The 27588-nt window shown below is 43.9% G+C and overlaps 1 protein-coding gene across 7 annotated transcripts in view; it reads left to right on the forward strand.

Annotated features, from left to right (window-relative positions):
• adgrb2 (adhesion G protein-coupled receptor B2) overlaps nt 1–27588 on the forward strand; it is an 805995-nt gene that overhangs the window by 424875 nt on the left and 353532 nt on the right. For all 7 annotated transcript variants that reach the window (XM_043717943.2, XM_087976927.1, XM_087976929.1 and 4 more), the window contains one exon: nt 17879–17985. In XM_043717943.2, coding sequence (XP_043573878.1) covers nt 17879–17985 — 107 coding nt within the window. The remainder of the gene's footprint in view (nt 1–17878; nt 17986–27588) is intronic.

A 27588-nucleotide genomic window follows, 5' to 3' on the forward strand; every position in this document is an offset into this window, starting at 1 on the left:
GCCTCATCAATCATCTTCGTTACAAACTTGATTGAGTTTTTTGAAGTAGTAAGGCATGATCTCCCACACACAAAGCCCTGTTAACTATCCTAAATTAGTCCTTGCCTTTTCAATTACATGTAAATCCTGTCCCTCAGGATTCCCTCCAACAACTTGCCCACCACCAATGTCAGGCTCACTGGATTATAGTTCCCTGACTTTTTCTTACCACCTTTCTTAAATAGTGACACCACATTGGGCGATGTCCAGTCTTCCGGCACCTCGGCGGTGACTATCGATGATACAAATATCTCAACAAGGAGCCCAGCAATCACTTGCCTAGTTTCTCACAGAGTTCTATGGTACATTTGATCAGGTCCTGGGGATTTATCCACTTTTATATGTTTTAAGACATCCAGCACCACCTTTATTTTTCAAGATGTCACCATCTATTTCCCCACATTTTGCACCTTCCATATCCTTCTCCACAGTAAACACTGATGCAAAATACTCGTTTAGTATCTCCCTAGACACATCTCCTGTGGTTCCACACATAGGCTGTCTTGCTGATCTCTGCAGGGGTCAATTCTCTGCCTTGTTACCCTTTTGTCCTTAATATATTTATACAATCTCTTTGGATTCTACTTAACCCTATTTACCAAAGCCATCTCATATCTACTTTTTTGCCCTCCTGATTTCCCTCTTAAAAGTACTCCTACTGCCCTTATACTCTAAGGATTGACTCGCACTCTGCTGTCTACATCTGACGTATGCTTCATTCTTTTTCTTGACCAAAATCTCAATTTCTCTACTCATCTAGCATTCCCTACACATATCAGCCTTGCCTTTCACCCTAACAGGAATATACTGTCTCTGGAGTCTCGTTATCTCATATTTGAAGGTTTCCCATTTTTCAGCTGTCCATTTACCTGCGAACATTTGCCTGCAGTCAACTTTTGAAAATTCTTGCCTAATACTGGCAAAAATCGGCCTTCCTCCAATATAGAACTTCAACTTTTAGATCTGGTCTATCCTTTTCTATCACTATTTTAAAACAGAACCCTGATTGCTGGCCTCAAAGTGCTCCCCCACTGACACCTCAGTCACCTGCCCTGCCTTATTTCCTATGAGTTGGTCAAGTTTTGCAGCTCCTCTAGTAGGTGCATCCACATACTGAAACAGAAAATATTCTTGAACAGCACTTAACAAATTCCTTTACATCTGAACCCTTAACTCTATGGCAGTCCCAGTCTATGTTTGTAAAGTTAAAGTCTCCTACCATAACCACCCTTTTATTCTTACAGATAACAGATCTTACAAGTTTAGTTAATCAATTTTCCTCTGACCACTGGGGGATCTATAATTCAATCCCAATAAGGTGATCATCCCTTTCCTATTTCTCAGTTCCACCCAAATAACTTCCCTGAATGTATTTCCAGGAATATCCTCCCTAAGTACAGCTGTAATGCAATCCCTTATTAAAAACATTACTCCCCCTCCTCGTTTGAACTCCCCCCCCACTTTCTATCTTTCCCAAATGCATTTGTATCCTGGAGCACTAAGCTGCCAGTCCTGTCCACCCTGAGCCGCGTCTCTGTAATTGCTATGATATCCCAGCCCCATGTTTGTAACCATGCCCTGAGTTCATCTGCGTTCTCTGTTCGGCCTCTTGCATTTGAAATAAATGCTGTTTAATCTATCAGTCCGAGTTTGTTCTCTGCTTTGTTCCTATCTGACTGTTTGACTTGCTCCTTTTCCCAACTGTACCAGTCTCAGATTGATCTCTTTCCTCCCTATTTCCCTGTGTCCCAGCCCCCATCTTAGTAGTTTAAGTCCTTCCGAGCAAATCTCCCTGTAACCCTTCCAATTCAGGTGCAATCTGTACTCCTTGTACAGGTCAATTCCACCACAGAAGAGATTCCAATGATCTAAAAATGTGAATCCTTCTCCCCTGCATCAGCTCCTCAGCCACGCATTCATCTGCTCTATCCTCCTATACCTGCACTAGCTTGTAGCACTGGAAGTAATCTAGATGTTACTACCCACGAGGAACTCCTTTTTAAATTCCTGCTGATCTTTCTATATTCTCCCTTCAGAACCTCATCCTTTTCCCTTCTTATGTTATTAAGTCCAATGTGTACCACGACCTCCTGCTGGTTCCTCTCCCCTTTGAGAATATTCTACACGCTCTCAGAGATATCCTTGACCCTGGCATCAGGGAAGCAACACACCACTCTGATAATTCACTGCCAGCTGCGGAAATGTCTATCTGTGCCTGTGACTGGAGAGTCCCCTATCACAATCAACCGCTTTGAACCCGATATATCCTTCATTACACAGAGCCATTCTCTGTATCAGAAACTTGTTCTTTGTTCGGAAAAGCAAATCAGAGCAGGACTTATACACTTAATGGTAAGGTCCTAGGGAGTGTTGCTGAACAAAGAGATCTTGGAGTGCAGGTTCATAGCTCCTTGAAAGTAGACTTGCAGGTAGATAGGATACTGAAGAAGGCGTTTGGTATGCTTTCCTTTATTGGTCAGAACATTGAGTATAGGAGTTGGGAGGTCATGTTGCAACTGTACAGGACATTGGTTAGGCCGCTTTTGGAATACTGCATGCAATTCTGGTCTCTCTCCTATTGGAAAGATGTTGTGAAATTTGAAAGGGTTCAGAAAAGATTAACAAGTATGTTGCCAGAGTTGGAGGATTTGAGCTTTAGGGAGATGCTGAATAGGCTGGGGCTGCTTTCCCTGGAGCGTCGGAGGCTGATAGATGACCTTTATAGAGGTTTATAAAATCATGAGGGGCATGGTTAGAATAAATAGGCAAAGTCTTTTCCCTCAGGTAGGGGACTCCAGAACTATAGGGCATAATTTTAGAGTGGGAATTGCGAAATGTAAAAGGGACCAGCGGGATAACTTTTTCATGCAGAGGGTGGTGCGCGTATGGAATGAGCTGCCAGAGGAAGTGATAGAGGCTGGTACAATTGTAGCTTTAAAAGGCATCTGGATGGGTATATGAATAGGAAGGTTTTGCGCGAAGTGCTGCTACATGGGACAAGATTAGATTAGGATACCTGGTCGACATGGACGAGTTGGACCAAAGAGTCTGTTTCCATGCTATACACCTCTATGACACTATGTGTGCAGGAAGTGTCTTTGGTTGCGAATCATATCATATTGCATAGATCGGTTAGAATGGCAATGAGAGGCAATAAGTAATTTACAGGAGCTGGGAATGTGATAGATGGCAGTTATAGGAATGGAGAAAAGCAGGTACAGTCACGTAAAAGGGTTAACTCCAGGAAAGGTAGGAGGGGTAGGCAGGTAGTGCAGGAATATCCTGTGACTACCCCCATCTCAAGCATACTTTGGGCGGCACGGTGGCACAGTGGTTAGCACTATTGCCTCACAGTGCCAAAGACCCGGGTTCAATTCCCGCCTCAGGCGACTGACTGTGTGGAGCTTGCACATTCTCCCCGTGTCTGCGTGGGTTTCCTCTGGGTGCTCCGGTTTCCTCCCACAGTCCAAAGATGTGCAGGTCAGGTGAATTGGCCATGCTAAATTGCCCGTAGTGTTAGGTAAGGGGTACATGGGTGGGTTGCGCTTCGGCGGGTCGGTGTGGACTTGTTGGGCCGAAGGGCCTGTTTCCACACTGTAAGTAATCTAATCTAATCTAATCTAAGCAAGTATGCGGTTTTGGAAAAAGTAGGGGGTGATGGATTCTCAGGGGAATGTAGCACGAACAGCCAAGTTTCTGGTACCGAGAATGGCTCTAATGTAACATGGGGTACATCAGGTTCCAAGTGATTGATAGTGATAAGGGACTGTCCAGGCACAGACAGATGTGTCTGCCACCAGCAGTGAAATATCTGAATGGTGTGTTGCCTCAGTAACATGGAAACTCTCCCTAAACTCCCACAACTGACAGGAAGAGCACGTCACTCTATTAAAGGCCATCTTTGTTCCTTCACAATCTACTGACCCAGAATATAACACGTCATATTGTTCTAAATAAACACTGCTCCAGGCTAACTTAATACTTATGGCTTATATTTTTAAAATTTAATCAAAAGACGGGTCTCAATAAAACATATAACCAAGAAAGAACCCACTCTACTCATTATTGTAGATTTACAGCAAGGCTACAATTAAAAACTATGCACTTATTTCCACCTCTACTTTTGCCCACAAGGCAAATGGCACTGGGCAGACCACACAAAATCTTGGAATTGTGTCCTCGTCTACATTAAAGTGGATTTGGCCCCTTTGATAGTCCCAAGCCCTTCTTGAAAAACTCCTGGGTATTTCACTAGGACTTCAATGAGGCAGCCATTTTCGAAACAAAAAATGTTGGGCTAATCTAGGTGAATCTTTCTTAACCAGTTCTGGCCAAACACTTGGACCTGGGCCTTTTACTACCATCAGTGGTAACTGCACCAACTGCTTCTCTTACGAGACTGGAAATGAAGTTGTACCCTTAATTTGAAACGGTTCCCCAGTGTATGTTCTCAGTCTGGCTGAGGTCTTGCGCAAACCTCAAGGTTGGAGTTCTAAGTGAATCTTGTTAAAGACAGATTCTGCAACAACAGATATAGCAGCGCCAGTATCGACCTCCATGGGAACTGGGTAACCATTTAAACAAACCTTGATTTTAATTGGCTCTGCTTTGGGTGTCACTAACCAATTTAATTGTTCCAACCCACATTTAGGGGAAGTTTCCATGATGTGTACTCTCCTGGTTATTGGCCTATGACTTTTCCTATTCAAATAAGGCCTTGCAGGGCTCTTTTGCTGTCTCGACTCTGCATACCAACAACCACTCCAATGGCTCACCAGCACAGATCCTGAAGAAATCTTTAGCCACTTGGCCAATGCCCGGCTTTGTTGTGGGGTTCTGCCTTGGGTCCATTTGCTCAGGACATACCTTGCGTGAGGCTTTGCGATTGCCAACACACAAGTGATGTTCCTCAAGCTCGGACAGGTAAGGGTGTTCACTTCCACTGGGATGCTCTGTAGTTTCCATGCTCCACTCGCTGTATTTTCTTATGACAAGGTGTGCCTGTTTGAAGTCCAGTTGGATTTCCACTATTAGGTACTTCTGCACTGTTATGTTATTGATCCCATATACCAAATGGTTTCTCAGCATCTCATTCAGGGATAACCCAAAATCACGTGCTTTTGCCAGTAATCAAAACCCCATCAAAAATCCCATTACAGACTGCCAGGTTCTCTAAATGCCAAATAAAACCAATAGAGGAAGTTTTGGTTCATAATAATGCTTAACCAACTCTGTCAACTCTTGGAAGTTTTAGGATGCCTCTGGGAAAGTTAAGCCCCTTATAACCAAAAATGCTGCGGGTCCACACGCAGTCAAAGGATTAATCATTGCGTTTCATCTGCCACTATGTCACTTGCTTGGAAACCACATCACTTTCTTTCCACATACTGGGTCCAGTCTTCAATAGCAGGGTCAAATGAATCAAGCTTTCCAAATAGAGACATGATGCCAGAAATGCTTACCCCCAACTCCAAGATGATAGTTGCAAGCAAATGTTCTTTAGAAATATCCTGTTTTCTCCCATTGCCACTAAGATAACTGCACAGAGGCTGGGTCCTGTCACCAGATCACCCTTTATTTCTAGTAGGCAATATACTTGCAGCTTGCAGTCTGTCCTTAACCAGATGATTAGAGTCTCTTCAGTTATAACTTTTTTTTTTGCACAGAGGCCGGTATTCCATCACCAATTCATCCTTTACTAATGCACAGTACACTGGCTATGGCCATCTAGCTCAGAGTCAGTTGTCAACTAGTCAGCCAAGGCTTTCATGATTGGCTCAGGTAACAATCGCCAATCAAGAACCATAGTCAACAAGATCCACCTGGTCCCAACGACTACAGCGACCAAGAAAGGCAGAGCAGTAGATGCATTTCGCATGGACTTCAGTAAGACCTTCGTTGACTATGAGGCTCTTGATTGGGATTGTTATGAAATCATGAACGCCTTGGCTGACCAATATAACCAAAAGAAGAGGCATGAGCCGGACCAAGAGCCAGAAGGGTGTAGGGGTGGGCTACCTCAGAGTGACCAAAATGTGGGAGGGACAGGTGACTTGCTGGGGTGGTCTGTATTATATGCACTGTTTCTTATCTAATTGGACTGTCTTATATGTATTTGTTACTGCTTCTTTTGTGATGATTGAAAATGGGATTTGAGGTTTGTCCTCATTTCCCTCAAAACTGGTTGAACGGTAGGGGTTGGGGCCTGGCTTTGCCACTCCTCTCCCTTATAAATTTCTGTTTCCCTGTGTACAGCTGTTAATGTTTATTTTTTTGTAAACTGTATTGATTAATAAAATTAAAAAAAAAACAAGAGATAAGAGTCTCCTCAGTTGACAACTGAGCCAGTGTTTACTGCTGTTGTTGGTTTCTGTGTTTTTGGGGGAGACCTGATTCCTTAACTGGCTGATTTAAAAAGCCAGTTTGTTAACTGATATTCCTTTTTTTTTGAGGACTGATTTCTAAATGAACTGTGGAGATCAGCCAATGTGTATCAAGTGTATTTCAGTTCTCATTGGGTAACTGTTATTTCACTGGCTGGTTACAGTGCTTTTTTTCTTGAGAAAAAGGACAATGGCAATTTTGTGGCAGGGCTTAGCCCTTGCACTCTGTTCCTTCTTTTTGCATGTATTTTCACTTTTTGGATGTTTGGACTGATGCCCTGTGAGATAATGCATCTTTCCAAATGAACTGTTCCTCTGTGGGTAGGCCTGGTCCTTTTGTGGGCAGACTAGGCCTCTGTAAAGACTGATCAGGTGTGTGTGTGTGTGTGTGCTGGGAGGTGAGCATTTGCTGCATCCTGGAGTGGACTCTGCCTATTGGAGTGGACCATCCCCTGTGAGTGAACTGTTGTCCGGTGAGTTGGCCTGGTTCTCTGTGGATAGACCAGGCCTCTATGGAGACTGAACAGTGTGTGTATGTGCTGTGGGATGTGCACTTGCTGCCTTCAGGAGTGGACTTTGCATACTGGAGTGGACTGTGTTCCTGGGAATGGATTCTGCATTCTGAAGAGAACTGTTTTTGGAAATGGACTCTGTGTACCAGAAGGGACTCTGTTTGTTGGTAATTGACTTTGACTTTGTTTTTATTGCTAATTGACTCTCTTGTTGCTTGTTGGGTTTATCACCTGCACCGACTTGTGTGTCCCTGGTTCTGTCAGGCCTTATTGTGAACCGTGCGTCTCATAGGTCGTCCCAAAAGCTGTCACCCCGAGAACCAGATGGTGAGTAGGCAGTCCTGAGAACCAGAATGTGGGTAGGTCACCCTGATGCTTGTCGGCTGTTCTGAGCTCTGTTGTCCTGAGAAGGGGTAATCCAGATGGGGTGTCCTAGATTTGGCCAGAAAGTGCGTCGGAGCGGCCAAGAGCCAGAAGATGCATTGGGGCAGTTCAAGATCTGGAAGGCTTGTCGTCCCAGAGAGGTGGAATCGGGCTATCCTAGACTTGGCCGGAAGGTGTAGTCCATGGACCGGATGGTGCGCCAGGTTGGGGAGAGCCAGACGGTATGTAAGGGCAGACCGAGAGCCAGAAGGCCGGTAGAGGGTCCTCAGCACTGTCACCCAGGCAGGTTCCGAGGTGGACTGTCCTAGAGGTGACCAGAAGGCGTGGACGGATAGTTAGAGAAGCTGGAAGGTGGGTAGGCCGTCCTGATCGCTGTCATCCTGGGGGTTGGGGAAACAGGATGGGCTGTCCTAGAGGTGTCGGAAGGTGTGTCAGGGTGGGCTGAGAGCTGCAAGGGGCATGGGGTGGACCGAGAGCTGGAAGGGGCATAGGGGCGGGCTGCCTTTTATTGGCCGGAGGGTGGGAGGGGCAGGTGGGTTTCTTGGGGTGTCTGTGACATATGCACTGTTTTATTGTTCAGTTTATTGGACTGTTTGTATATGATTGCACCTACTCTTTCCTTTTTGATATGATCAGGTGGGATTTGAGGATCGTCCTCTTTTTCCCTGTGAACTGATTGTAAGGTGGGGTTTGGGGGTCCGGCTACGCCACCCCTTTCCCCTGTAAATTGCTGTTCTTGTAAACTGCTGTTCATTGTAAACTATTTGTTTTATTAACCAATACAAATTACAAACAAACAGGGGATTTAGAATCTCCTCTGTTCAGGGGGAAAGAATCTCTTCAGTTGAGGACTGACTCCGAGCTGGCTAGCCACAGCCAGTGTACTGTCCACTCGTAAATAAAGGGTGACTAGGTGACAGGACACTAAAATAGGCAGTATCGTGATCAGTGAGGAAGGTTATCAGAAATTGTAGCAGGACCTTGATCAGCTAGGGAAGTGGGCTGAGAAATGGCAAATGGAGTTTACTATATATAAGTGTGAGCTCCTGCATTTTGGAAAGTCCAATCAAGGTAAGAGTTTCATGGTGAATGGTAGGGTCTTAAGGAGTGTAGTGGAACAGAGGGACCTTGGAGTTCAGGTGCACAGTTCTCTGAAAGTGGAGTCACAGGTAGACAGGGCAGTGAAGGCGGCATACTGGCCTTCATCAGTCAGGACACTGAGAATAGATGTTGAGAAGTTATATTGCAGGAGTATTGTGTTCAGTTTTGGAAGGATGTTATTAAACTAGAAAGAGTGCAGAAGAAATTTACAAGGATGTTGCCTGGACTCAATGGTCTGAGTTATAGGGAGAGCATGGGCAAGTTAGGACTTTTCTCTTTAGAGAATAGGAGGCTGGGGGGGGGGGGTGAGGGGGGGGGGGGGGGGAGAGACACGGTGTTATAGAGGTGTATAAGATCATGGGAGGCATGGATAGGGTGAATGCATTCCATTGTTCTCCTAAGTTTGGGGAATCGAGGACTACAGGGTGTCAATTTAAAGTTAGAGGAGAAAGAATAAAAGGAAACCTGAGGGGCTACATTTTTACACAGAGGGTGGTAAGCATATGGATGATGCATTTAGATGTGGTTGAAGCAGGTAGATTAACATTTAACAGGCATTCGGACAAATACATGGATAGGAAAGTATTGGAAGGATATGGGCTAAGTGCATGCAGATGAGGCTGGTGTGGATGGATATTTTGGTCGGCATGGACCAGTTTGGGCCAAAGGACAAGTCTCTGTGCTGTGGGTCTCTATGACTCTCTATGACCTTCGACAAGATTCCATGTGGTAGGCTGGTTAGTAAAGTTAGATCACATGGGATGCTGAGAGCGCTGGCCAATTGGATATAAAATTGGCTAGATAGTAAGAGACAGAAGTTGGTTTTAGAGAGTTGTGTTCGGATTGGAGTCCTGTGACCAGCGTGTGTCACAAGGAGTGTTGCTGAATCCAATGTTTGTCATTTATATGAACAATTTGGATGAGAATATAGGAGACATAGTTAGTAAGTTTGTAGATGACACCAAAATTGGTGGTATACAGGACAATGAAGGATGTTATCTAAGAGTACAGCAGGATCTTGATCACCTGAGCCAATGGGCCGAGGAGTGGCAGATGGAGTTTAATTTAGATAAATGTGAGGTGTTACATTTTGATAAGGCAAACCAGGCAGAACTTACATGTAGGACCTTGCGAACTATTATCAAACAGAGACGTAGTAGTGTGGATACGTAATTCCTTGACAGTGTGTCACAGTTAGACAGGGCGATGAAGAATGCATTTGGCATGCTTGCCTTCATTGGTCAGAGCACTGAGTGTAAGAGTTGGGACACTATGTTGCAGCTGTCCAATACATTGGTGAGCCAGCATCCGAGGAGCAGGAAAATCGGTGTTTCGGGCAAAAGCCCTTCATCAGGAATAGAGGCACCCTGCCTGTATTCCTGATGAAGGGCTTTTGCCCGAAACATCAATTTTCCTGCTCCTCGGATGCTGCCTAACCTGCTGTGCTTTTCCAGCACCACTCTAATCTAGACTCTGGTTTCCAGATCTGTCCTTGTTTTTACCTGTTTTTACCCAATACATTGGTAAGGCCACTTTTGGAGTACTGTGTACAATTCTGGTCACCTTGTTATAGGAAGTATGTTATTAAACTGGAGAGTGTGCTAGAAACATTTGCAAAGATGCTACTGGGGCTGGCGAGTTTGAGTTATAAGGAAAGGCTGGATGGGTTGGGACTTTCTTCCCTGGAACATAGGAGATTGAGGAATATCCTTTTTGAGATTTATAAAATTATGAGGGGCATGAGTAGGGTGAATATCCAAGGTCTTTTCCTCGGGGTAGGGGAATCTAAAACTAGAGAGCATAGGTTTAAGGTGAGAGGGGAAAGATTTAAAAGGGACCTGTGAGGGAACCTTTTCACACAGAGTGGTGGGTACATAGAACTAACTGCCAGAGGGAGTAGTGGAGGCTAGAACAATTACAACATTTAAAAGACATTTTGACATGTACATGAATAGGAAAGATTTAGTGAAATATGAGCCAAATGCCGGCAAATGGGACTACTTCAGTTTGGGAAACATAATCACCATGAGCAAGTTGGACCGAAGGGTCTGTTTCCATGCTGTATGACTCTAAACTGTATACTTGTTGTTGTTCTTCTTTTTGAAGGCATTTTAAAAGTGTATTTGATGTACATTAATCTTGTTGATTGGTTTTGAAATTGCTGCTGGAATACAGAGAGTTGTAGAGTCATAGAGATGTACAGCATGGAAACAGACCCTTCGGTCCAACCTGATATCCCAACCCAAACTAGTCCCACCTGCCAGCACCCAGCCCATATCCCTCCAAACCGTTTCTATTCATATACCCACCCAAATGCCTTTGTGGACTCATAATTAATGATCAGAGCACTGTTTACTTAAGAATGACAGACAATGTTTACACAAAGTTTATGCAAAAATTACTTTTCTTAGAACAAATATCATGAGGTCCACTATTACACAGGATTGGCTTTTGCAGGGCTAGAGACGGTAATTATATGCATTCTTCAGTAGTTGACCTGGTAAAGGCCTAAATTTGACTTAATTATTTGATAGAGTATCTTCTGTCAGATGGCAGGAGAGAGAAGAGTTTGAGTGAGGGGTGTGTGGCATCTTCCACAATGCTCTTAGCCTTTCGGAATCAGTGTGTGGAGCAAATGTCTGTAATTTTTTAGATTAGATTAGATTACTTTACAGTGTGGAAACAGGCCCTTCGGCCCAACAAGTCCACACCGACCCGCCGAAGCGCAACCCACCCATACCCCTACATTTACCCCTTATCTAACACTACGGACAATGTAGCATGGCCAATTCACCTGACCCTGCACATCTTTGGACTGTGGGAGGAAACCGGAGCACCCGGAGGAAACCCACGCAGACACAGGGAGAATGTGCAAACTCCACACAGTCAGTCGCCTGAGGCGGGAATTGAACCCGGGTCTCTGGCGCTGTGAGGCAGCAGTGCTAACCACTGTGCCACCGTGCCGCCCACAAATGGAGGGAAGAGAAACCCTGATGATTTTCTCAGCTGTCCTCATTATCCGTTATAGGGTCTTAGGATCTGAGACGGTGCAATTCCCAAACCAGTGATGCCGCAGCTCAGGGTACTCTCAATGAACCCTCTGTAGACTGTGCTGAGGATTGGTGGTGTGAGGTGGTTTTCCTCAGCCTGCGCAGAAAGTAGAGATGAGAAAGGCATTAATGCATTCTTATTCTCCAGTTGTTTGTATTATAAAGACATTAATCCATAGTTTGTCCTTATTCCCCAAGGTTCAGTTAACAAAACCTTTCATTACTGGGCACTGGTATGTCTCCAATTGCTTAGTGAAGAAACCGTTATGATATTTTTGAACTTTCTGGCCTTTTGTAATTGTTCACTCAAATTGTTAAGCACTATATCCAACATCACAATGAAACAGCACATCAACATTAAGGTCCAGCACCAGACGTGCCCAGCTGATCGATTAAATTCCATATTTGGAACTTGGAACACAGAACTTTACAGCCCAGTATAGGCCCTTCAGCCCACTATGTTGCACCACTCTGTGAAACCAATCCAAAGCCCGTCTAACCTACACTGTTCCATTCTCATCCATATCCCTCTCCAATGACCACTTAAATGCTCATAAAGTTGAAAGCCTAAAACCGTTGCAGGCAGTGTGTTCCACGCCCCTACTACTGTGAGTAAAGAAACTAATTCTGAATCTGTCCTATATCTATCACCCCTCAATTTGAAGCTATGTCCCCTCATGCTAGCCATCACCATCCGAGGAAAAAGGCTCTCACTGTCCACCCGATCTAACCCTCTGATTATCTTGTACGTCTCAATTAAGTCACCTTTCAACCTCCTTCTCTCTAATGAAAACAGCCACAAGTCCCTCAACCTTTCCTTATAAGACTTTCCCTCCATACCAGACAACATCCTAGTAAACCTCTTCTGAACCCTTTTCAAAACTTTCAAATCCTTCCTCTAATGCGGTGACCAAAACTGCACGTAATACTCCCAAGTGCGCCAAACCAGAATTTTGTACAGCTGCAACATGATCTCATGGTTCTGAAACTCAATCCCTCTACTAATAAAAGCTAACACACCATATGCCTTCTTAACAGCCCTATCAAGCTGGGTGGCAACTTTGAGGGATCTATGTTCATGGACATCGAGATCTCTCTGCTCATCCACGCTTCCAAGAATCTTAACATTCTCCCAGTACTCTGCATTCCCGTTGCTCCTTTCAAAGTGAATCACCTCACTTTTCCACATTAAACTCCAACTGCCACCTCTCAGCCCAGCTCTGCAGTTTATCTATCTCTCTCTGTAACCTACAACATCCTTCCACACTATCCACGACTCTACTGACCTCATCCGCAAATTTACTAACCCATCCTTCTACGCTCTCATTCAGGTCGTTTACAAAAATGACAAAATAGATCCTTGCGATACACCATTAGTAACTGAACTCCAGAATGAACATTTCCCATCAACCACCACCCTCTGTCTTCTTCCAGCTAGCCAATTTCTGATCCAAACTACTAAATCGCCATCAATCCCATGCCTCTGTATTTTGTACAGTAGCCTACCATGGGGAACTTTATTAAATACCTTACTGAAATCCATATATACCACATCAACAGTTTTACGCTCATCCACCTGTTTGGTCACCTTCTCAAAGAACTCAATAAGGTTTGTGAGGCATGACCTACCCTTCACAAAACCGTGCTGACTATCCCTAATCAACTTATTCCAATTGAGATGATTATAAATCCTATCTCTGATTACTATTTCCAACACTTTACCTGTAACCAAAGTAAAAGTCACAGGACTATAATTACCAGGGTTGTCTCTACTCCCATTTTGAACAATCTTCTAGTCTTTTGACACTATTCTTGGAGACGACAACATAAAGATCAAAGCCAAAAGCTCAGCATTGTCCTCACTAGCTTTGCAGAGAGTCCTAGGATAAATCCCATCCAGTCCAAGGGATTTATCTATTTTCACACTTTCCAGAATTTCTAATGCCTCCTTGTGAACCTCAATCCCATCTAGTTTTGTTGCCTGTTTCTCAGTATTCTCCTTGACAACGTTGTCTTTTTCCAGTGTGAATACTGATTTAAAAAAAATTCATTTACCGCTTCCCCTATCTTCTCTGACTCCACGCACAGCTCCCCACTACTGCCCTTGATTGGCCCTAATCTTTTTCTAGTTAGTCTTTTATCCCTTTTATACCTCTGGAAAGCTTTAGGGTTTTCCCTGATCCTATCCGCCCACAGCTTCTCAAGACCCCTCCTCACTCGTCTTAGCTCTCTCTTTAGGTCTTTGTAACTGGCTACCTTGTAACTCTCAATTGCCCTAACTGAACCTTTACATCTCATCCTAACATAAACCACCGCCTTCCTCTTGACAAGAGATTCAACTTGTTTAGTAAACCACGGCTCCTTTGCTTACCCACTTCCTCCCTGCCTGATAGGTGCGTACTTATTAAGGACACACAGTAGCCATTCCTTGAATAAGCTTCACATTTCTATTGTGCCCATCCCCTGCAGTTTCCTTCTCTATCCTATGCATCCTAAAACTTATCTAATCACATTGTAATTACCTTTCCCCCAGCTGTAGTTCTTGCCCTTCGGTGTATACCTATCCCTGAATTGTGGTCACTATCACCAAAGTGCTCATCTCCCTCCAAATCTAACACCTGGCCAGGTTCATTACCCAGTGCCAAATCTAATGTGGCCTCGTCCCTTGTTGGCCTGTATATGTACAGTGTCAGAACCCTCCTGCACACAATGGACAAAAACTGACCAATCTAAAGTACTTGAACTGTAGTATCCCCAGTCAATATTTGGGAAGGTGAAGTTCCCCATAACAACTACCCTGCCACTCGCTCTTATTGAGAATCATCTTTGCTATCCTTTCCTCTAGATCTTTGGAACTATTCGGAGGCCTATAGAAAACTCCCAACAGGGTGACCTCTCCTTTTCTGTTTCTACTCTCAGCCTGTACTACCTCAGTAGACAAGTACTCAAACGTCCTCTCTGCAGCCATAATACTGTCATTGACTAACAATGCCACACCCCCACCTCTTTTACCATCTTCTCTGTTCTTACTAAAATATCTAAATCCCAGAACATGCAACAATCATTCCTGTCCCTGCTCAATCCATGACTCTGAATGGCCACAACATCGAAATCCCAGGTACCGACCCATGCGGCAAATTCACCCACCTTATTCTGGATGCTCCTGACGTTGAAATAGACACACTTCAAACCAACGTTTTGCTTGCCAGTGCCTTCTTGCAACCCTGAAACCTTAATTCGGATATCCCTACTCTCAACCTCATATATGCTTGAACTACAATTTAGGTTCCCTTTCCTCTGCTGAATTAGTTTAAACCCACCCAAAGAGCATTTGCAAATATTCCCCCCCGCAAGAAATTGGTACTCTCTGGTTCAAGTCAAGACCATCCTGTTAGTAGAGGAATAGAAGTAGACCATTCAGCCCCTTAGACCTGCTCCAACATTCAATATGATCATGGCTGATCTGTTTGTGTTTTGAATTGCACATTCCCATATATCCATGACATTTGATTGTCTTGCCTAACAGAAATCTAATTTAGTTTAATTACCTCTAACTTAAACATATACATAAATGATCTGGAGGAAGTTATAGGTGGTCTGATTAGCAAGTTTGCAGATGACACTAAGGTTGGTGGAGTTGCAGGTGGTGAAGGGGATTGTTTGAGAATGCAGCGGAATATAGATAGATTGGAGAGTTGGAAAGAGAAATGGGAGATTGAGTTCAGTATGGGCAAATGCATGATGATGCATTTTGGAAGATCCAATTCAAGACAGAACTATACGGTAAATGGAAAAGCCCTGGGGAAGATTGATGTACAGAGAGATCTGAGTGTTCAGGTCCATTGTACCCTGACGTGGCAACGCAGGTCGATAGAGTGATCAGGAAGGCATATGGCATCCTTTCCTTCATCGGTCAGCGTATGGAATCTATGAGTTGGCAGGTGATATTACAGTTGTATAGGACTTTGGTTTGACCACATTTGGAATATTGCGTACTGTTCTGGTTGCCACATTACCAAAAGGATATGGATGCTTTGGAGAGGGTGCAGAGGAGATTCACCAGGATGTTGCCTGGTATGGATGGTGCTAGCTATGAAGAGAGGTTGAGTAAATTAAGATTATTTTCATTAGAAAAAAGGAGGTTGAGGGGGTCCTGACTGAGGTCTACAAAATCGTGAGAGGTATAGGATAGATAGCAAGAAGCTTTTTCCCCAGAGTGGGCTCTCAATTTTTAGGGGGTCACAAGTTCAGGGTGAGAGGGGAAAGGTTTAAGTGAGATACGCATGCTAAGTTCTTTATGCAAAGGGTGGTGGGTACCTGGAACACCTTGCCACGGAGGTGGTAGAGTCAGGCACGAGAGCATCATTTAAGATGTATCTAGACAGATACATATTGGGCAGGTAGCAGAGGGATACAGCTCCTTAGAAAATAGGTGACAGGTTTAGATGGAGGATCTAGATCAGTGCAGACTTGGAGGGCCGAAGGGACTGTTCCAATGCTGTAATTTTCTTTGTTCTTTGTTCTAAACATATTTATTCACCATGCTTCCACTGCCTTCTTCGAAATGTACGAACACATATATAATACTCTTTTGACTAAAAGCAAAACAAATAACAAAATTGCTCCCGCCACTGTCAGAAAGCAGGACAAATCAACCAGTCACTGCTCCACAAATCCACTCAGAATTATCATTAAAGCAACGGAAGGCATCATCAAAAGCTCTGTCAAGTGACATTTGCTCGCCTGCAAGTAACATGCTCACTAATTTCAATTTTAGTTCAACTATTGTCACTTAACTCCTAACCTTGCTGAACACAAGAGTGGCGGTGAGAGTGACTGCGCTTGACATCAAGGATCCTTCGCAAAATGAAGGAAGGGGGGACTCCTCCACTTGTTGGTGCCATACATATCACAAAAGAATCTGGGTGCTGTTGTCGAAGTTCCTCCACCTTAGTCACGGGATATTACTGCCAGAAATCCTTCCGGTAGCATCCCTAGCCCAACTATTTTCCAGCTGTTTCATCAGGGCCTTCCCTCTATCACAAATTCATGAGTGGGATGTTCATTGCTGTTGGCACCACATTCAGTACAATTTGTGATGGCAACATTCAGGCTTTGGCTGATAAGTGGGAAGTGATATTCACACCACACAAATGCCATGCATGAGCATCTCTAAGAAGAGATAATTTAGGCATCACCACATGAAATTCAGTGGTGAATCTTCCCTTTGCTGAATCCTCCAGTGTAACATCCAAGGTGTTATAATTGACCAGAAACTGAACAGGACCAACAAAGAAATACGGTGGCTACAAAGACAGATCAACAGCTGAACATTTTTGTAATGAATTTACTCATTTGATTCCACAAAGCCTGACACCATCTAAAGGGTCATGAACGTGATAGAATACTCACCATTTGCCTAGATGAATGCGTTCAAACATCACTTAAGAGTCACCATCCAGAAAAAGTAGCCCGCTTGATTAGCATCCTATTCACCATATTAAACACTCAGATCTTCTATCACCAATACGCAATGGCAGCAGTGTGTACATCTATAAGATGCACTGCAACAAATCACCTAGGCCCCTTCAATAGCACCTCCCAAGTCTGTGATCTCTACAAGCTTGAAGTACACGGATAACACATGCATGGAAACACCAACACTTGATAGGGCCCCTTTCAAGTCAGACAACCTTCTGACTTGGAACAACATTGCTATTCCTTCACTATCACTGGATCAAAATCTCCTAGCTGCCTTTCTAATCGTACAATGGATGTACCTACATCACGTGAACTGCACTGGTTCAAGAAGGCAGTTCACCAACACCTTTTCAAGGACAATTAGGGGTTTACAATAAGTTTGGTCTAGTTTGTGATACCCACATGCCACAAATTAAAACAAAGCTGTATTATATACATGAACAAAAAGAGTGCCTGTAGCAAATCCATCTTAAATGAGTTGAAAATAGTCCAATGGTTAACTTAAATATGCTGCAATATTTTAACAAGTATTTCACATATTTTTGTTTAAATCACTTGACACAGTCCTAAGAGTTAACAGAAAAGCAGTGCAGATGGATCTTCAGCTATTGATTGCAACTTCTTATTGACAGTCAACAGTCGTAGACTCGCATGCGTTAAGGGCATTTAAATGGGCATTGGACATACATATGGATAATAATGGAACGGTGTAGGTTTGATGGGCATGAGATTATTTTCACAAGTCAGCGCAACATCAAGGGCCAAAGAGCCTAATGTTCTGTGTTCAAGATTAAAAAGCTGGCTCCCCCATGATTTTAATCCATTCCTATGCACTGTGATTGCTGTTGAGATTGACAGAACTATATGCAGTAGGGGGGGAACATTTATCAAATTAACTTGCAGGTTTTTTTGTTTCCATGATGTGTAGGTTCAGCCAGCCGCAAATGTTTATTAAATTCTCATGGAATTGCATTTTGGGGGCCACCAAGTTTTGCCAGATGTGTCTCTCATGATTACAGACACTTACATGTATCGGTAAGTAAAATTTGCTTATATATCAAGTCAATAATGGCTTCATTATTGATACTATCAGGCATTTTGGGTGCTGTTGTGCATCAAAACAGTGTTAACTAAGGATTCTGATCCATATCTTGTCCAGATTGCAGGAAATAAGCCATTTTTAGTAAATATTCTACATTAAATAAGATTAGTTAGTATAACGTTTAATATTAGATTAGATTACTTACAGTGTGGAAACAGGCCCTTCGGCCCAACAAGTCCACACCGCCCGCCGAAGCGCAACCCACCCATACCCCTACATTTACCCCTTACCTAACACTACGGGCAATTTAGCATGGCCAATTCACCTGACCTGCACATCTTTGGACTGCACATCTGTGAATATCGTACAAATTGATACAAAATTACAATCAAACATCACATGCAAAGGAAATTGCATAATAAACTATCACAGTATATCAGTATGAGGGAAAATTTTCAACTTTGATGCTGTTGGGAGTACTGCAGGAAAACTTTGCTTGTGATTTGAACTTAAAACAATTCTGGATTCCTTCTCTGTAATTATGAATATTGAGATTGCAATCATTAATTCCAAATTGTGCACATGTAGTTGATATACAAACTGATTGTTACTGTTGGTACATGAATAAAAAGCTTGAATTTAAATTGCCCAAACTTCATATTATTCAATGTGTAAAGTATCTGAATGCCCCCTCTATTAATTTATGGTCCTCAATTCAAATACAACCAATAATATATTTATAGACTGCATGTAAGCAGGCTTATTATACTGTAGACTGTCACCGACCAGGAAATCATTACACCTCTGCAGCACCACGTGCTCATCAACTATGCATCAGATCAATCACTGTCAACTACAAACTTCAATGCATATGTAATGGAAAAGCTTCTGAGGTTATGGGTGAAAATAGAATTTCATATTCATAAACATTTTGCTATTTTACATCATCACCTGTTTAATCAACTGGCTTTTAACTGCAGCTATAAGGGTGAAGCTGCACAACCTACCTTTCCATTTCACCCTGTCTGAAGAATGTTACTGTTTCCGTAATACCCAGCATAGTACAGTACCTTTTTTTTGTTCAGTGTGAAAGCATCACATGTTGAAAGTCAATCATACTGTTGAAAACATTAGCTTCTATTGAACAAGAAAAGCAAAGAAAAATAAACAAAAAAAGCTGCATTTGCCTCTGTGCATAAATAGTGTCGCTTTTGAGCAACCACAAAGTTACAATGTGTGAATGACCACTGCACCCAACTCCGATCTCTTGAACAAAACAAAGAACTGTTCTTGCTCGAAACCTGAAACAAGAACAGAAAGTACTGGAGACACTCAGCAGGATGGTGTCTGATGAATGAAAGCAGTTAACATTTTGAGTCCAGTGATGATTTGGAGGTGCCGTGTTGGAATGGAGTGTACAAAGTTAAAAATTACACAACACCAGGTTATAGTCCAACAGGTTTATGCCTTATGAAGGGCTTTTGCCCGAAACGTCGATTTTACTGCTCCTCGGATGCTGCCTGAACTGCTGTGCTTTTCCAGCACCACTCTAATCTAGACTCTGGTTTCCAGCATCTGCAGTCATTGTTTTTTACCAGGTTTATTTGGAAGCATCGCTTTTGGAGTGCTGCTCCTTCATCAAGTGGTTGTGGAGTATAAGATCGTAAGACACAGAATTTATAGCAAATGTTTGCTACGAAAGCTAGTCCTTCCAAATAAACCTGTTGGACTATAACCTGGTATTGTGTGATTTTTAACTGAGTCCAGTGAATCTTCTTCAGAATTCAACTCTGTTTTCTCTCCACATATGCTGCCCACACCGGTTGAGTATCTCTAGCAATTTCAGATCTATTGAAACGGATGTCAATTAATTCCTGTTTGGCTTGTTGCATTAGATGCTACAACAATCTGTCCTTCTGGATGTAATGTTCCACCTGAGAAACTTACTCAACTTTTTCCTTGGGAGACTGCTGCAGTCCTCCCAGCTCTTCAGCTTTCATCATATGTACACTTTGCCTGCTTCTGTTGTGCAGAGCACATGATATAAACTCTAAGAGTTCTACCACAAGTTCCCTTTATTCCTCTCCCACCCCTGGGGAGGCCAGCTATGTTCACAAACACTTACTACCCAAGCTGCACCACTGGCATTGTCATGCAGAAATAAGTTGAAGAGATGTAATCTGACATAAATTGCCTTGGTTACAGCCTTGAAACATTTGTGGGGTGAGGATTGAGAGATCTCACACATTTGATCCTGTTGATCCTGCAACAGTCAGTTGCATATATATTTAATGCAGCTGTTGCTTTTGAATACCTGCAGCATAGGATTGCAACCTACCCTTCAGGTCGCAAATCTCACTCCAGCTGATGACAGTGTCCATGAACAGCCTCCATCTGCGGTGGCAATGTGCCTCCCTCATTGTGAGGAAATTGCATTCAAGGTGATAGACCCCAGGCCTCCTGTACCTCCTTTGCATCCTGAGCAGAAATTCAGTTGAGGAGATGGTTTGGTAGCTGGTCACGATTCCAATGAGGGGAATTTCCGCCACCAACGCCACCACTGACAAACACACAGCCACCGCCGAAGACATTGCGAAGGTCACATGGAATGTCACTTCCGCCCCCGCGGATGTCACTGCATGCACCACTTCCGTCCCCCCTGACGCCCACAGCGTGTGTCATGTCATTTGGTGATGTCACCCATGATACCATAACCTCACCCACTCCAGAAATGGTCTCTGCATCCATTCTCAACTCGGGCCCTACACCAGGTCCTAGCCTCCAGCCCTGCAATGTTTTTACCATCACCCCAGACCTCTCCCTCACTGAGGATGAACGATTAGTCCTCAGTAAAGGTGTCACCTTCATCCCAGTACGGTCCCAGATCAATGAATTCAACACACGTTGAAACATTGAATTTTTCTACTGCTGACTTCACCTCCATGTTAACGTTTTCCATCGGGGCTCCCACCCACCGTTCACCCGCCTCCAACATACCACATCCACTTGTACACCCCGTGCTGATCTGTTACCTGTCTTCAATCTCTTCAACTCCAACTGCTGCTGCGACATTGACCTCCTCAACCTGTCCACCCCTCTCACCCACTCCAACCTCTCACCCTTGCAATGCGCAGCCCTCCACTTCCTCCGCTCCAACCTCAACCTCACCATCAAACCACTGGACAAGGGGGGAGTTGGGCACAGTGGTAGTTTGGTGCACCAAGCTGTACACCGCTGAAGCCAGACACCAACTCACGGACATCTCCTCCTACTGCCAACTCAATCACGACCTCACCTTCCATCACCAAATGATTAGCTCCCAGACCATCCACAACCTCATCATCTCAGGGGATCGCTTATCCACAGCATCCAACCTCATAGTCCAGGAACCCCACACTGCCTGGTTCTACCTCTTACCCAAAATTCACAAACCTGACTGCCCCTGCCTACCTATTGTCTCTGCTCACTCCTGCCCCACGGAACTTGTCTCCACATACCTTGATACCATCCTGTCCCCCTTGGTCCAAAGTCTCCCCACATACATTCGGGGCACCATGCATGCCCTCCACCTCCTCCATTGTGTCATCTTCACCATGGACATCCAGTCCCTGTACATGTACATCCACCATGATGATGGCCTCCAAGTCCTCTATTTCTTCCTGTCCCACTGACCCAATCAGTACCCTTCCTCCGACACACTCATTTGATTGGCTGACTGGTACTCACCCTCAACAATTTCTTCTTCAAATCCTCCCACTTCCTTCAGACCAAAGGGATAGCCACGGGCACCCCATGGACCTCAGCTATGTCCGCCTCTTTGGCGGATAGGTAAAACAGTCCATCTCTGCAGTTATACTGCACCATTCCCCACCTTTTCCTCCACTACATTGATGACTGTATCAATGCCACCTCATGCTCCCACGAGGAGGTTGAATTTTATGAACACCTTCCACCTTGACCTCAAGCTCACCTGTCCTGTCTCAGATACCTCCCTCCCCTTCCTGGATCTCTCCATCTCCATTTCTGGTGACCGAATCAACAGCTCCCACAGCTACCTGGACTACATCTCTTTCCACTGTACCTCCTGTAAAAAGTGCTATCCCTCATTCCCAATTCCTCCATCTCTACCACATCTGCTTTGAGGAGGATCAATTTCACTCCAGAACATCTCAGATAGCTTCCTACTTCAAGGACTGCAATTTCCCCTCCCATGTGGTAACAATGCCCTCCAGCGCATCTCCTCCACTTCTCTCACTTTTGCCCTTGAACCCCACCCCTCCAATCCCCAACAAGGATAGAACCACCCCACCCAGGCCTCACCTAAATCCCACCAATCTCTGAATACAACGCATCATCCTCCGCTATTTCTACCACCTACAGTCAAACCCCACTACCAGAGAAATATTTCCCTCCCCACCCCTTTCAGCATTCCGCAGAGAACATTCCCTCCGTGAGTCCGTCATTAGGTCCAAGCTCCCCACACTTGTGTCCACACCTGCCCCCTCATCTCCATCCAAGGACCCAAAGGATCCTTCCACATCCAGCAAAGATGTTCCTAGACATCCAAACACCTCATCTACTGTGACCATTGCTTTCACTGTGATCTCCTCTACATCAGGGAGACAGGACGCCAACTTGCGGAATGTTTCAGAGAATGTCTCCGAGACACACGCACTAAACAATCTCACTGCACTGTGGCCGACCACTTCAACTCTCCCTCCCACTCCACCAAGGACATGCAAGTCATGGGCCTCCTCCACTGCCAAATCCAAGCCACCCGACAACATCCACTTTGGAATCCTCCAACCACACGGAATCAATGTCGATTTAACAATTTCCTTATCCCCCCTCCCCCCACCATCTCCCAGATCAAACCCTCCAACTCAGCACTGCCCTTTGAACTGCCGTACCTGTCCATCTTCCTTCCCACCTATCCACTCCGACCTATCAGCATCACCCATTACCTTTGTCGACTTATTGCATTCCTAGCTACCTTCCCACCCCCCTCAAATTTATATCTCAGCCCCTTGCCCCCCACTCCATCTCACCTCACACATACACATTCCTGATGAAGAGCTTATGCTCAAAATGTCGACTCTCCTGCTACTCGGATGCTGCCTGACCAGCTGTGATTTTCCAGTGCCACACCTTTTGACTCTGATCTCTAGCATCTGCAGTCCTTGCTTTCTCCCAATCCAACATCCGTGCCAGTACCTTGTCACGAACACCATCTTATTGAGCAGCCTCCTGTGCGGCACATTGTCACAGGCCTTCTGAAAATCCAAGTAGATCATGAGCACTGGCTTCCCCTTTGTCTAACTTTCTCACAACCTCCTCAAAGAATTCTAAGATTTGTAAAGCATGACCTCCCTGGGCAAAACCATGCTGACTCAGCCGATTTTACTATGGACTTAAAATTAGTCTACAAGCTCATCCTGAATAATAAACTCTAAACCTTACCAAAGACAGAGGTCATGCAAACCAGTGGTTAATCTCCCACTTTCTGCCTCTTCCCTTCTCAAACAGGAGTGTTACATTAACCATATTCCAGTCCTCTGATTCCAGTGATTCTTGAAATATCACCAATACCTTCACAATCTCCTCAGCTATTTCATTCAGAATCTTGGGGCATAGTCCATTCAATGTGAATGAATTACCCACCTTTTGATCTTCTTCAGCATCTTCTCCTTAGTGATAACTAGTACACAAACTTCCGACCCCTGACTCATGAAGTTCTGGTATACTACTGGTGTCTTCCACTTGCAGACTGATGCAAAGTACCTTTTCAGTTCCTCTGCCATTTCTTCTCCCCCCATTACAATTTCTTCAATCTCATTTTCGATGATCTAATGTACACTCTTGCCTCTCTCATACTGTTTATATTTTTAAAAATATTCTTGTAATTTTGTTTTATATTACTAGCTAGCTTACCCTCATGCTTCATCTTTTATCCCTTGTTGATTTTTTTAGTTGTCCTCTGTTGTTTTTTAAGGCTTCCCATTTATAGAGTCATAGAGATATAAACTGGATTTAGGTTACTGTTCTGGAAGAACTATATTATTTTGTATTTTTTTTTAAACAAGCCCTTCAAAGAAGAAACCAACCACTCATCTGCCTCTATTTTGAAATCCAATTTCCAAAAAATTATATTGATATAAATGCTGTGGTTCTGTTCGCCGAGCTGGAAATTTTTGTTGCAAACGTTTCGTCCCCTGTCTAGGTGACATCCTCAGTGCTTGGGAGCCTCCTATGAAGCGCTTCTGTGGTGTTTCCTCCGGCATTTATAGTGGCCTGTCCCTGCCGCTTCCGGTTGTCAGTTTCAGCTGTCCGCTGTAGTGGCCGGTATATTGGATCTAGGAATTCCCTGGGACAACACTACCATTATAGGGCAAGCCAAACAAAGAACAGCCAGGGAATTCCTAGAAGCATGGCACTCATCCATAAACTCCATCAACAAACACATCGACCTGTACCCAATATACCGGCCATTACAGCAGACAGCTGAAACTGACAACCGGAAGCGGCAGGGACAGGCCACTATAAATGACAGAGGAAACACCACAGAAGCGATTCACGGGAGGCTTCCAAGCACTGAGGATGTCACCTAGACAGGGGACGAAATGTTTGCAACAAAAATTTCCAGCTCGGCAAACAGAACCACAGCAACGAGCACCCGAGCTACAAATCTTCTCACAAACTTTGAATTGATATAAATGACAAACATCTTTCATCACTGACATTTCCTTATATTGAAATCCATCTGCTAGTTTATGTCACTTTCTTTAAATAATCAATGTCCCTTAGCAACCCTCTGCTTCCGTCCACAAAAGGTATGCATTACCTTAGATCAGCATGACTTAAACTTGGAGAGGGTTCTCTCGGAAGGCTGAGAGCACATTTCTCCTCCACAACATGAATAAACTGAAGTTTCTCCTTCTGACACATGCAATCTAAACATTAAGGACCAAGACAGTAAAAAGTACTAAGCAGATAAATAATCAGTAATAATTTTAAAATGGACATTTTTGAAATGGCATGCTGGCCTAATTCCAGGATCTACTTAGGCTGTGAATCTGCATTATTGATTGTCCTTCTGCTTAGTTTTTCTAGGTCATCATTCTTCACCAGTAGACCATTCAGCCTCTTGAGCATGCTTGGCTATTCTTTAAGAACATAAGTAATCTGGTTGTATTTTGAATTTGATATTCCCATCTTCCTCCAACAACTCTTCAAGCAGGATTATAACCTGTTAAATTCCTGAAGAAGGGCTAATGCCTGAAACGTCGATTCTCCTGTTCCCTAGATGCTGCCTGACCTGCTGCGCTTTTCCAGCAACACATTTCCATCTCTGATCTCCAGCATCTGCAGACCTCACTTTCTCCTATAACCTGTTAAATGCCTTATTAACAGTATGACTCATCTTATTAATATTCAGCTTCCTGTTTTACCAAATGAGACAACCAAACTAGGTGACGAGAATTTTTGACTTGGAAATTAGAGTGCATACTATTGACCTCAGCTCTTCGTTTACCCCTCTTCGTTTGACACTGAGCACCAACTTCTCAGAGCAAACTTTATATGCACTGACCAACACCATTGGACATTGGCATCTGACATGCCAGTCTCTGAGAACCCTCATGACACATATCCGATCCACTTACAGTATGCTATGCACTTCAATGATGCATCTCTGGCTGCACTGGCAACTATCACAGTAATGCTGTAAATAGGACATTGCGTGCCCAGGGACACATATCCAAATCATGGACTTGCCTAAAATACATCTCTTGCTCTCATTGTACTCACTCACTACCTTATGCTAACAGTATCCCTGTCTTGCATTTCCTTAACTTGCCTTGCCATTAAGTGCAGGCTCAAAACCAGGAATCTTGTCATGGTTGTCACTGGTCCTCAGTCAAGTCGAAGGGAGTGACATTCAGACGAAAGTCCCTACATCATAAATCAAAGGTAGCCTCCAATACCAGTTGAAAGGCTGGGAGATGGTCATTCTGCCACTTGGGATGATTAAAGACAAGATGTTCTGCCACTTGGGATTATTAAAGACAAGAGGAGCCAAATGTAGGGCAGTCCACCAATGGCCTTGAACTTTCTACCCTATTGTGGGCTGTTTTTCTCTGGAATGAGCAAGAAGCAGACATTACAATAGATGAAAGGGGATGGCAAAGCTGTTACATTTGTTGCATGAGGGGAGATTCCTGAGTGAGTGAGTAAGCACAGGTGGCATCTAGGGTTCGTGCTGTCAAGGTTGAGCTAAGTAACAATGAGAAGGGAAGATGTCACAGGCATTAGTGAGGATGAGCCATGCTGGATGGTGGGTAAGTAGCGGAGATGACTGTGGCATTCATGCTGCTGAAGTGGAGAAGATCATTGACATTCCAGATAGTAAGTCTGCACTGATCCTGATGGAAACCTCGCACCAGATTGACATGGTTTGGTGTTGTGGCCTTCACTTCTGGTCCTGAGGAAAAAGCATGTCCACATCTGCACCACCCTCTCCAGCAGGGTCTTGAAATGCCTACTTGGAAAGTGGGACAAAAATTTCCCCTTGTATTTCATGTCTGGAGTAAATGTTTGGAATAGTGCAGGCAGCTCCAAACTGACAATGCTGGTCATTGAGCACAATTGGGCTTTCAAATTTGGCACAGATGTGAGAGAAGCCCAATTTTCTGGGAACAGAGCACGGTGAGATGGGGCTAGTATTGATGTGAGGGATGTCAAAAGTGCAGGGTATGTAATTAATGAGGCATGTTTGGTAAGATACAGCAAGAAATCTCACTGGACTTCATGGCAAGAATCCCTTGTCATAACTTGCTCTCTGCCAAAAGATATTGCAAGATCTAGCTCTGGATTATTGACTCTGATGTCTATTCACTAATACTGCCAGACCTGCTAAGCTTTTCCAGCAGCTTCTGTTTTTGTTTCGTACATATATTTCTATTTAAAATGGCATTCATCCATTTAATTTGAATGCTGCAGACATTTAAATATTGAGGTTTTTTTCTGCTTGCGCAAACTATGGCGTTATCTCTGGTGTATCTGTATGTTTCTGCACTGTTTCTTCCTGCTATGGTGATGTTATCATTACCCAAATTGCAACATTTCTCTGTTTCCCTTTAATTTACACATATCTCACATGATTGCTTGCCCCACTACTTAGTTCATATTATTCTCTGCTGCCTTTATCATATGGCCAGAGTACAGGTCGTAATACAGCTGGTAACTGTTCCAATTGTGCAACACACTGTTTCACCACTTTCATCACTGTAAGAAAATCCTGAACTAGGACTCCAAAGTCCCTTTATCCTTCAGATTTCCAAAGCTTTGCCTGTTTAGAAAATAGTCTATGTCTCTATTCTTCCTACCAAAGTGTATATAATCTTAGACTTTGATACATTGTATTCTATCCATCACATCTTTGCCCACTCCCCTACCCTGTTGAAGTCTAACTGCAACTTCCTAATTCCTCAACACTACCTGTCCTTCCACCAACCTTTGTGCCATCTGCAAACTCAACAACAATACCCTCAGTTCCTTCTTCCACATAATTAACCGAACAGTGACACCTGATGAACCAG

The sequence above is a fragment of the Chiloscyllium plagiosum genome, unplaced genomic scaffold (genome assembly GCF_037043375.1).
Source record: "Chiloscyllium plagiosum isolate Xiang-an unplaced genomic scaffold, Cpla_swu_hap1 HiC_scaffold_30, whole genome shotgun sequence".
In the NCBI taxonomy this organism is placed as follows: Eukaryota; Metazoa; Chordata; class Chondrichthyes; order Orectolobiformes; family Hemiscylliidae; genus Chiloscyllium; species Chiloscyllium plagiosum.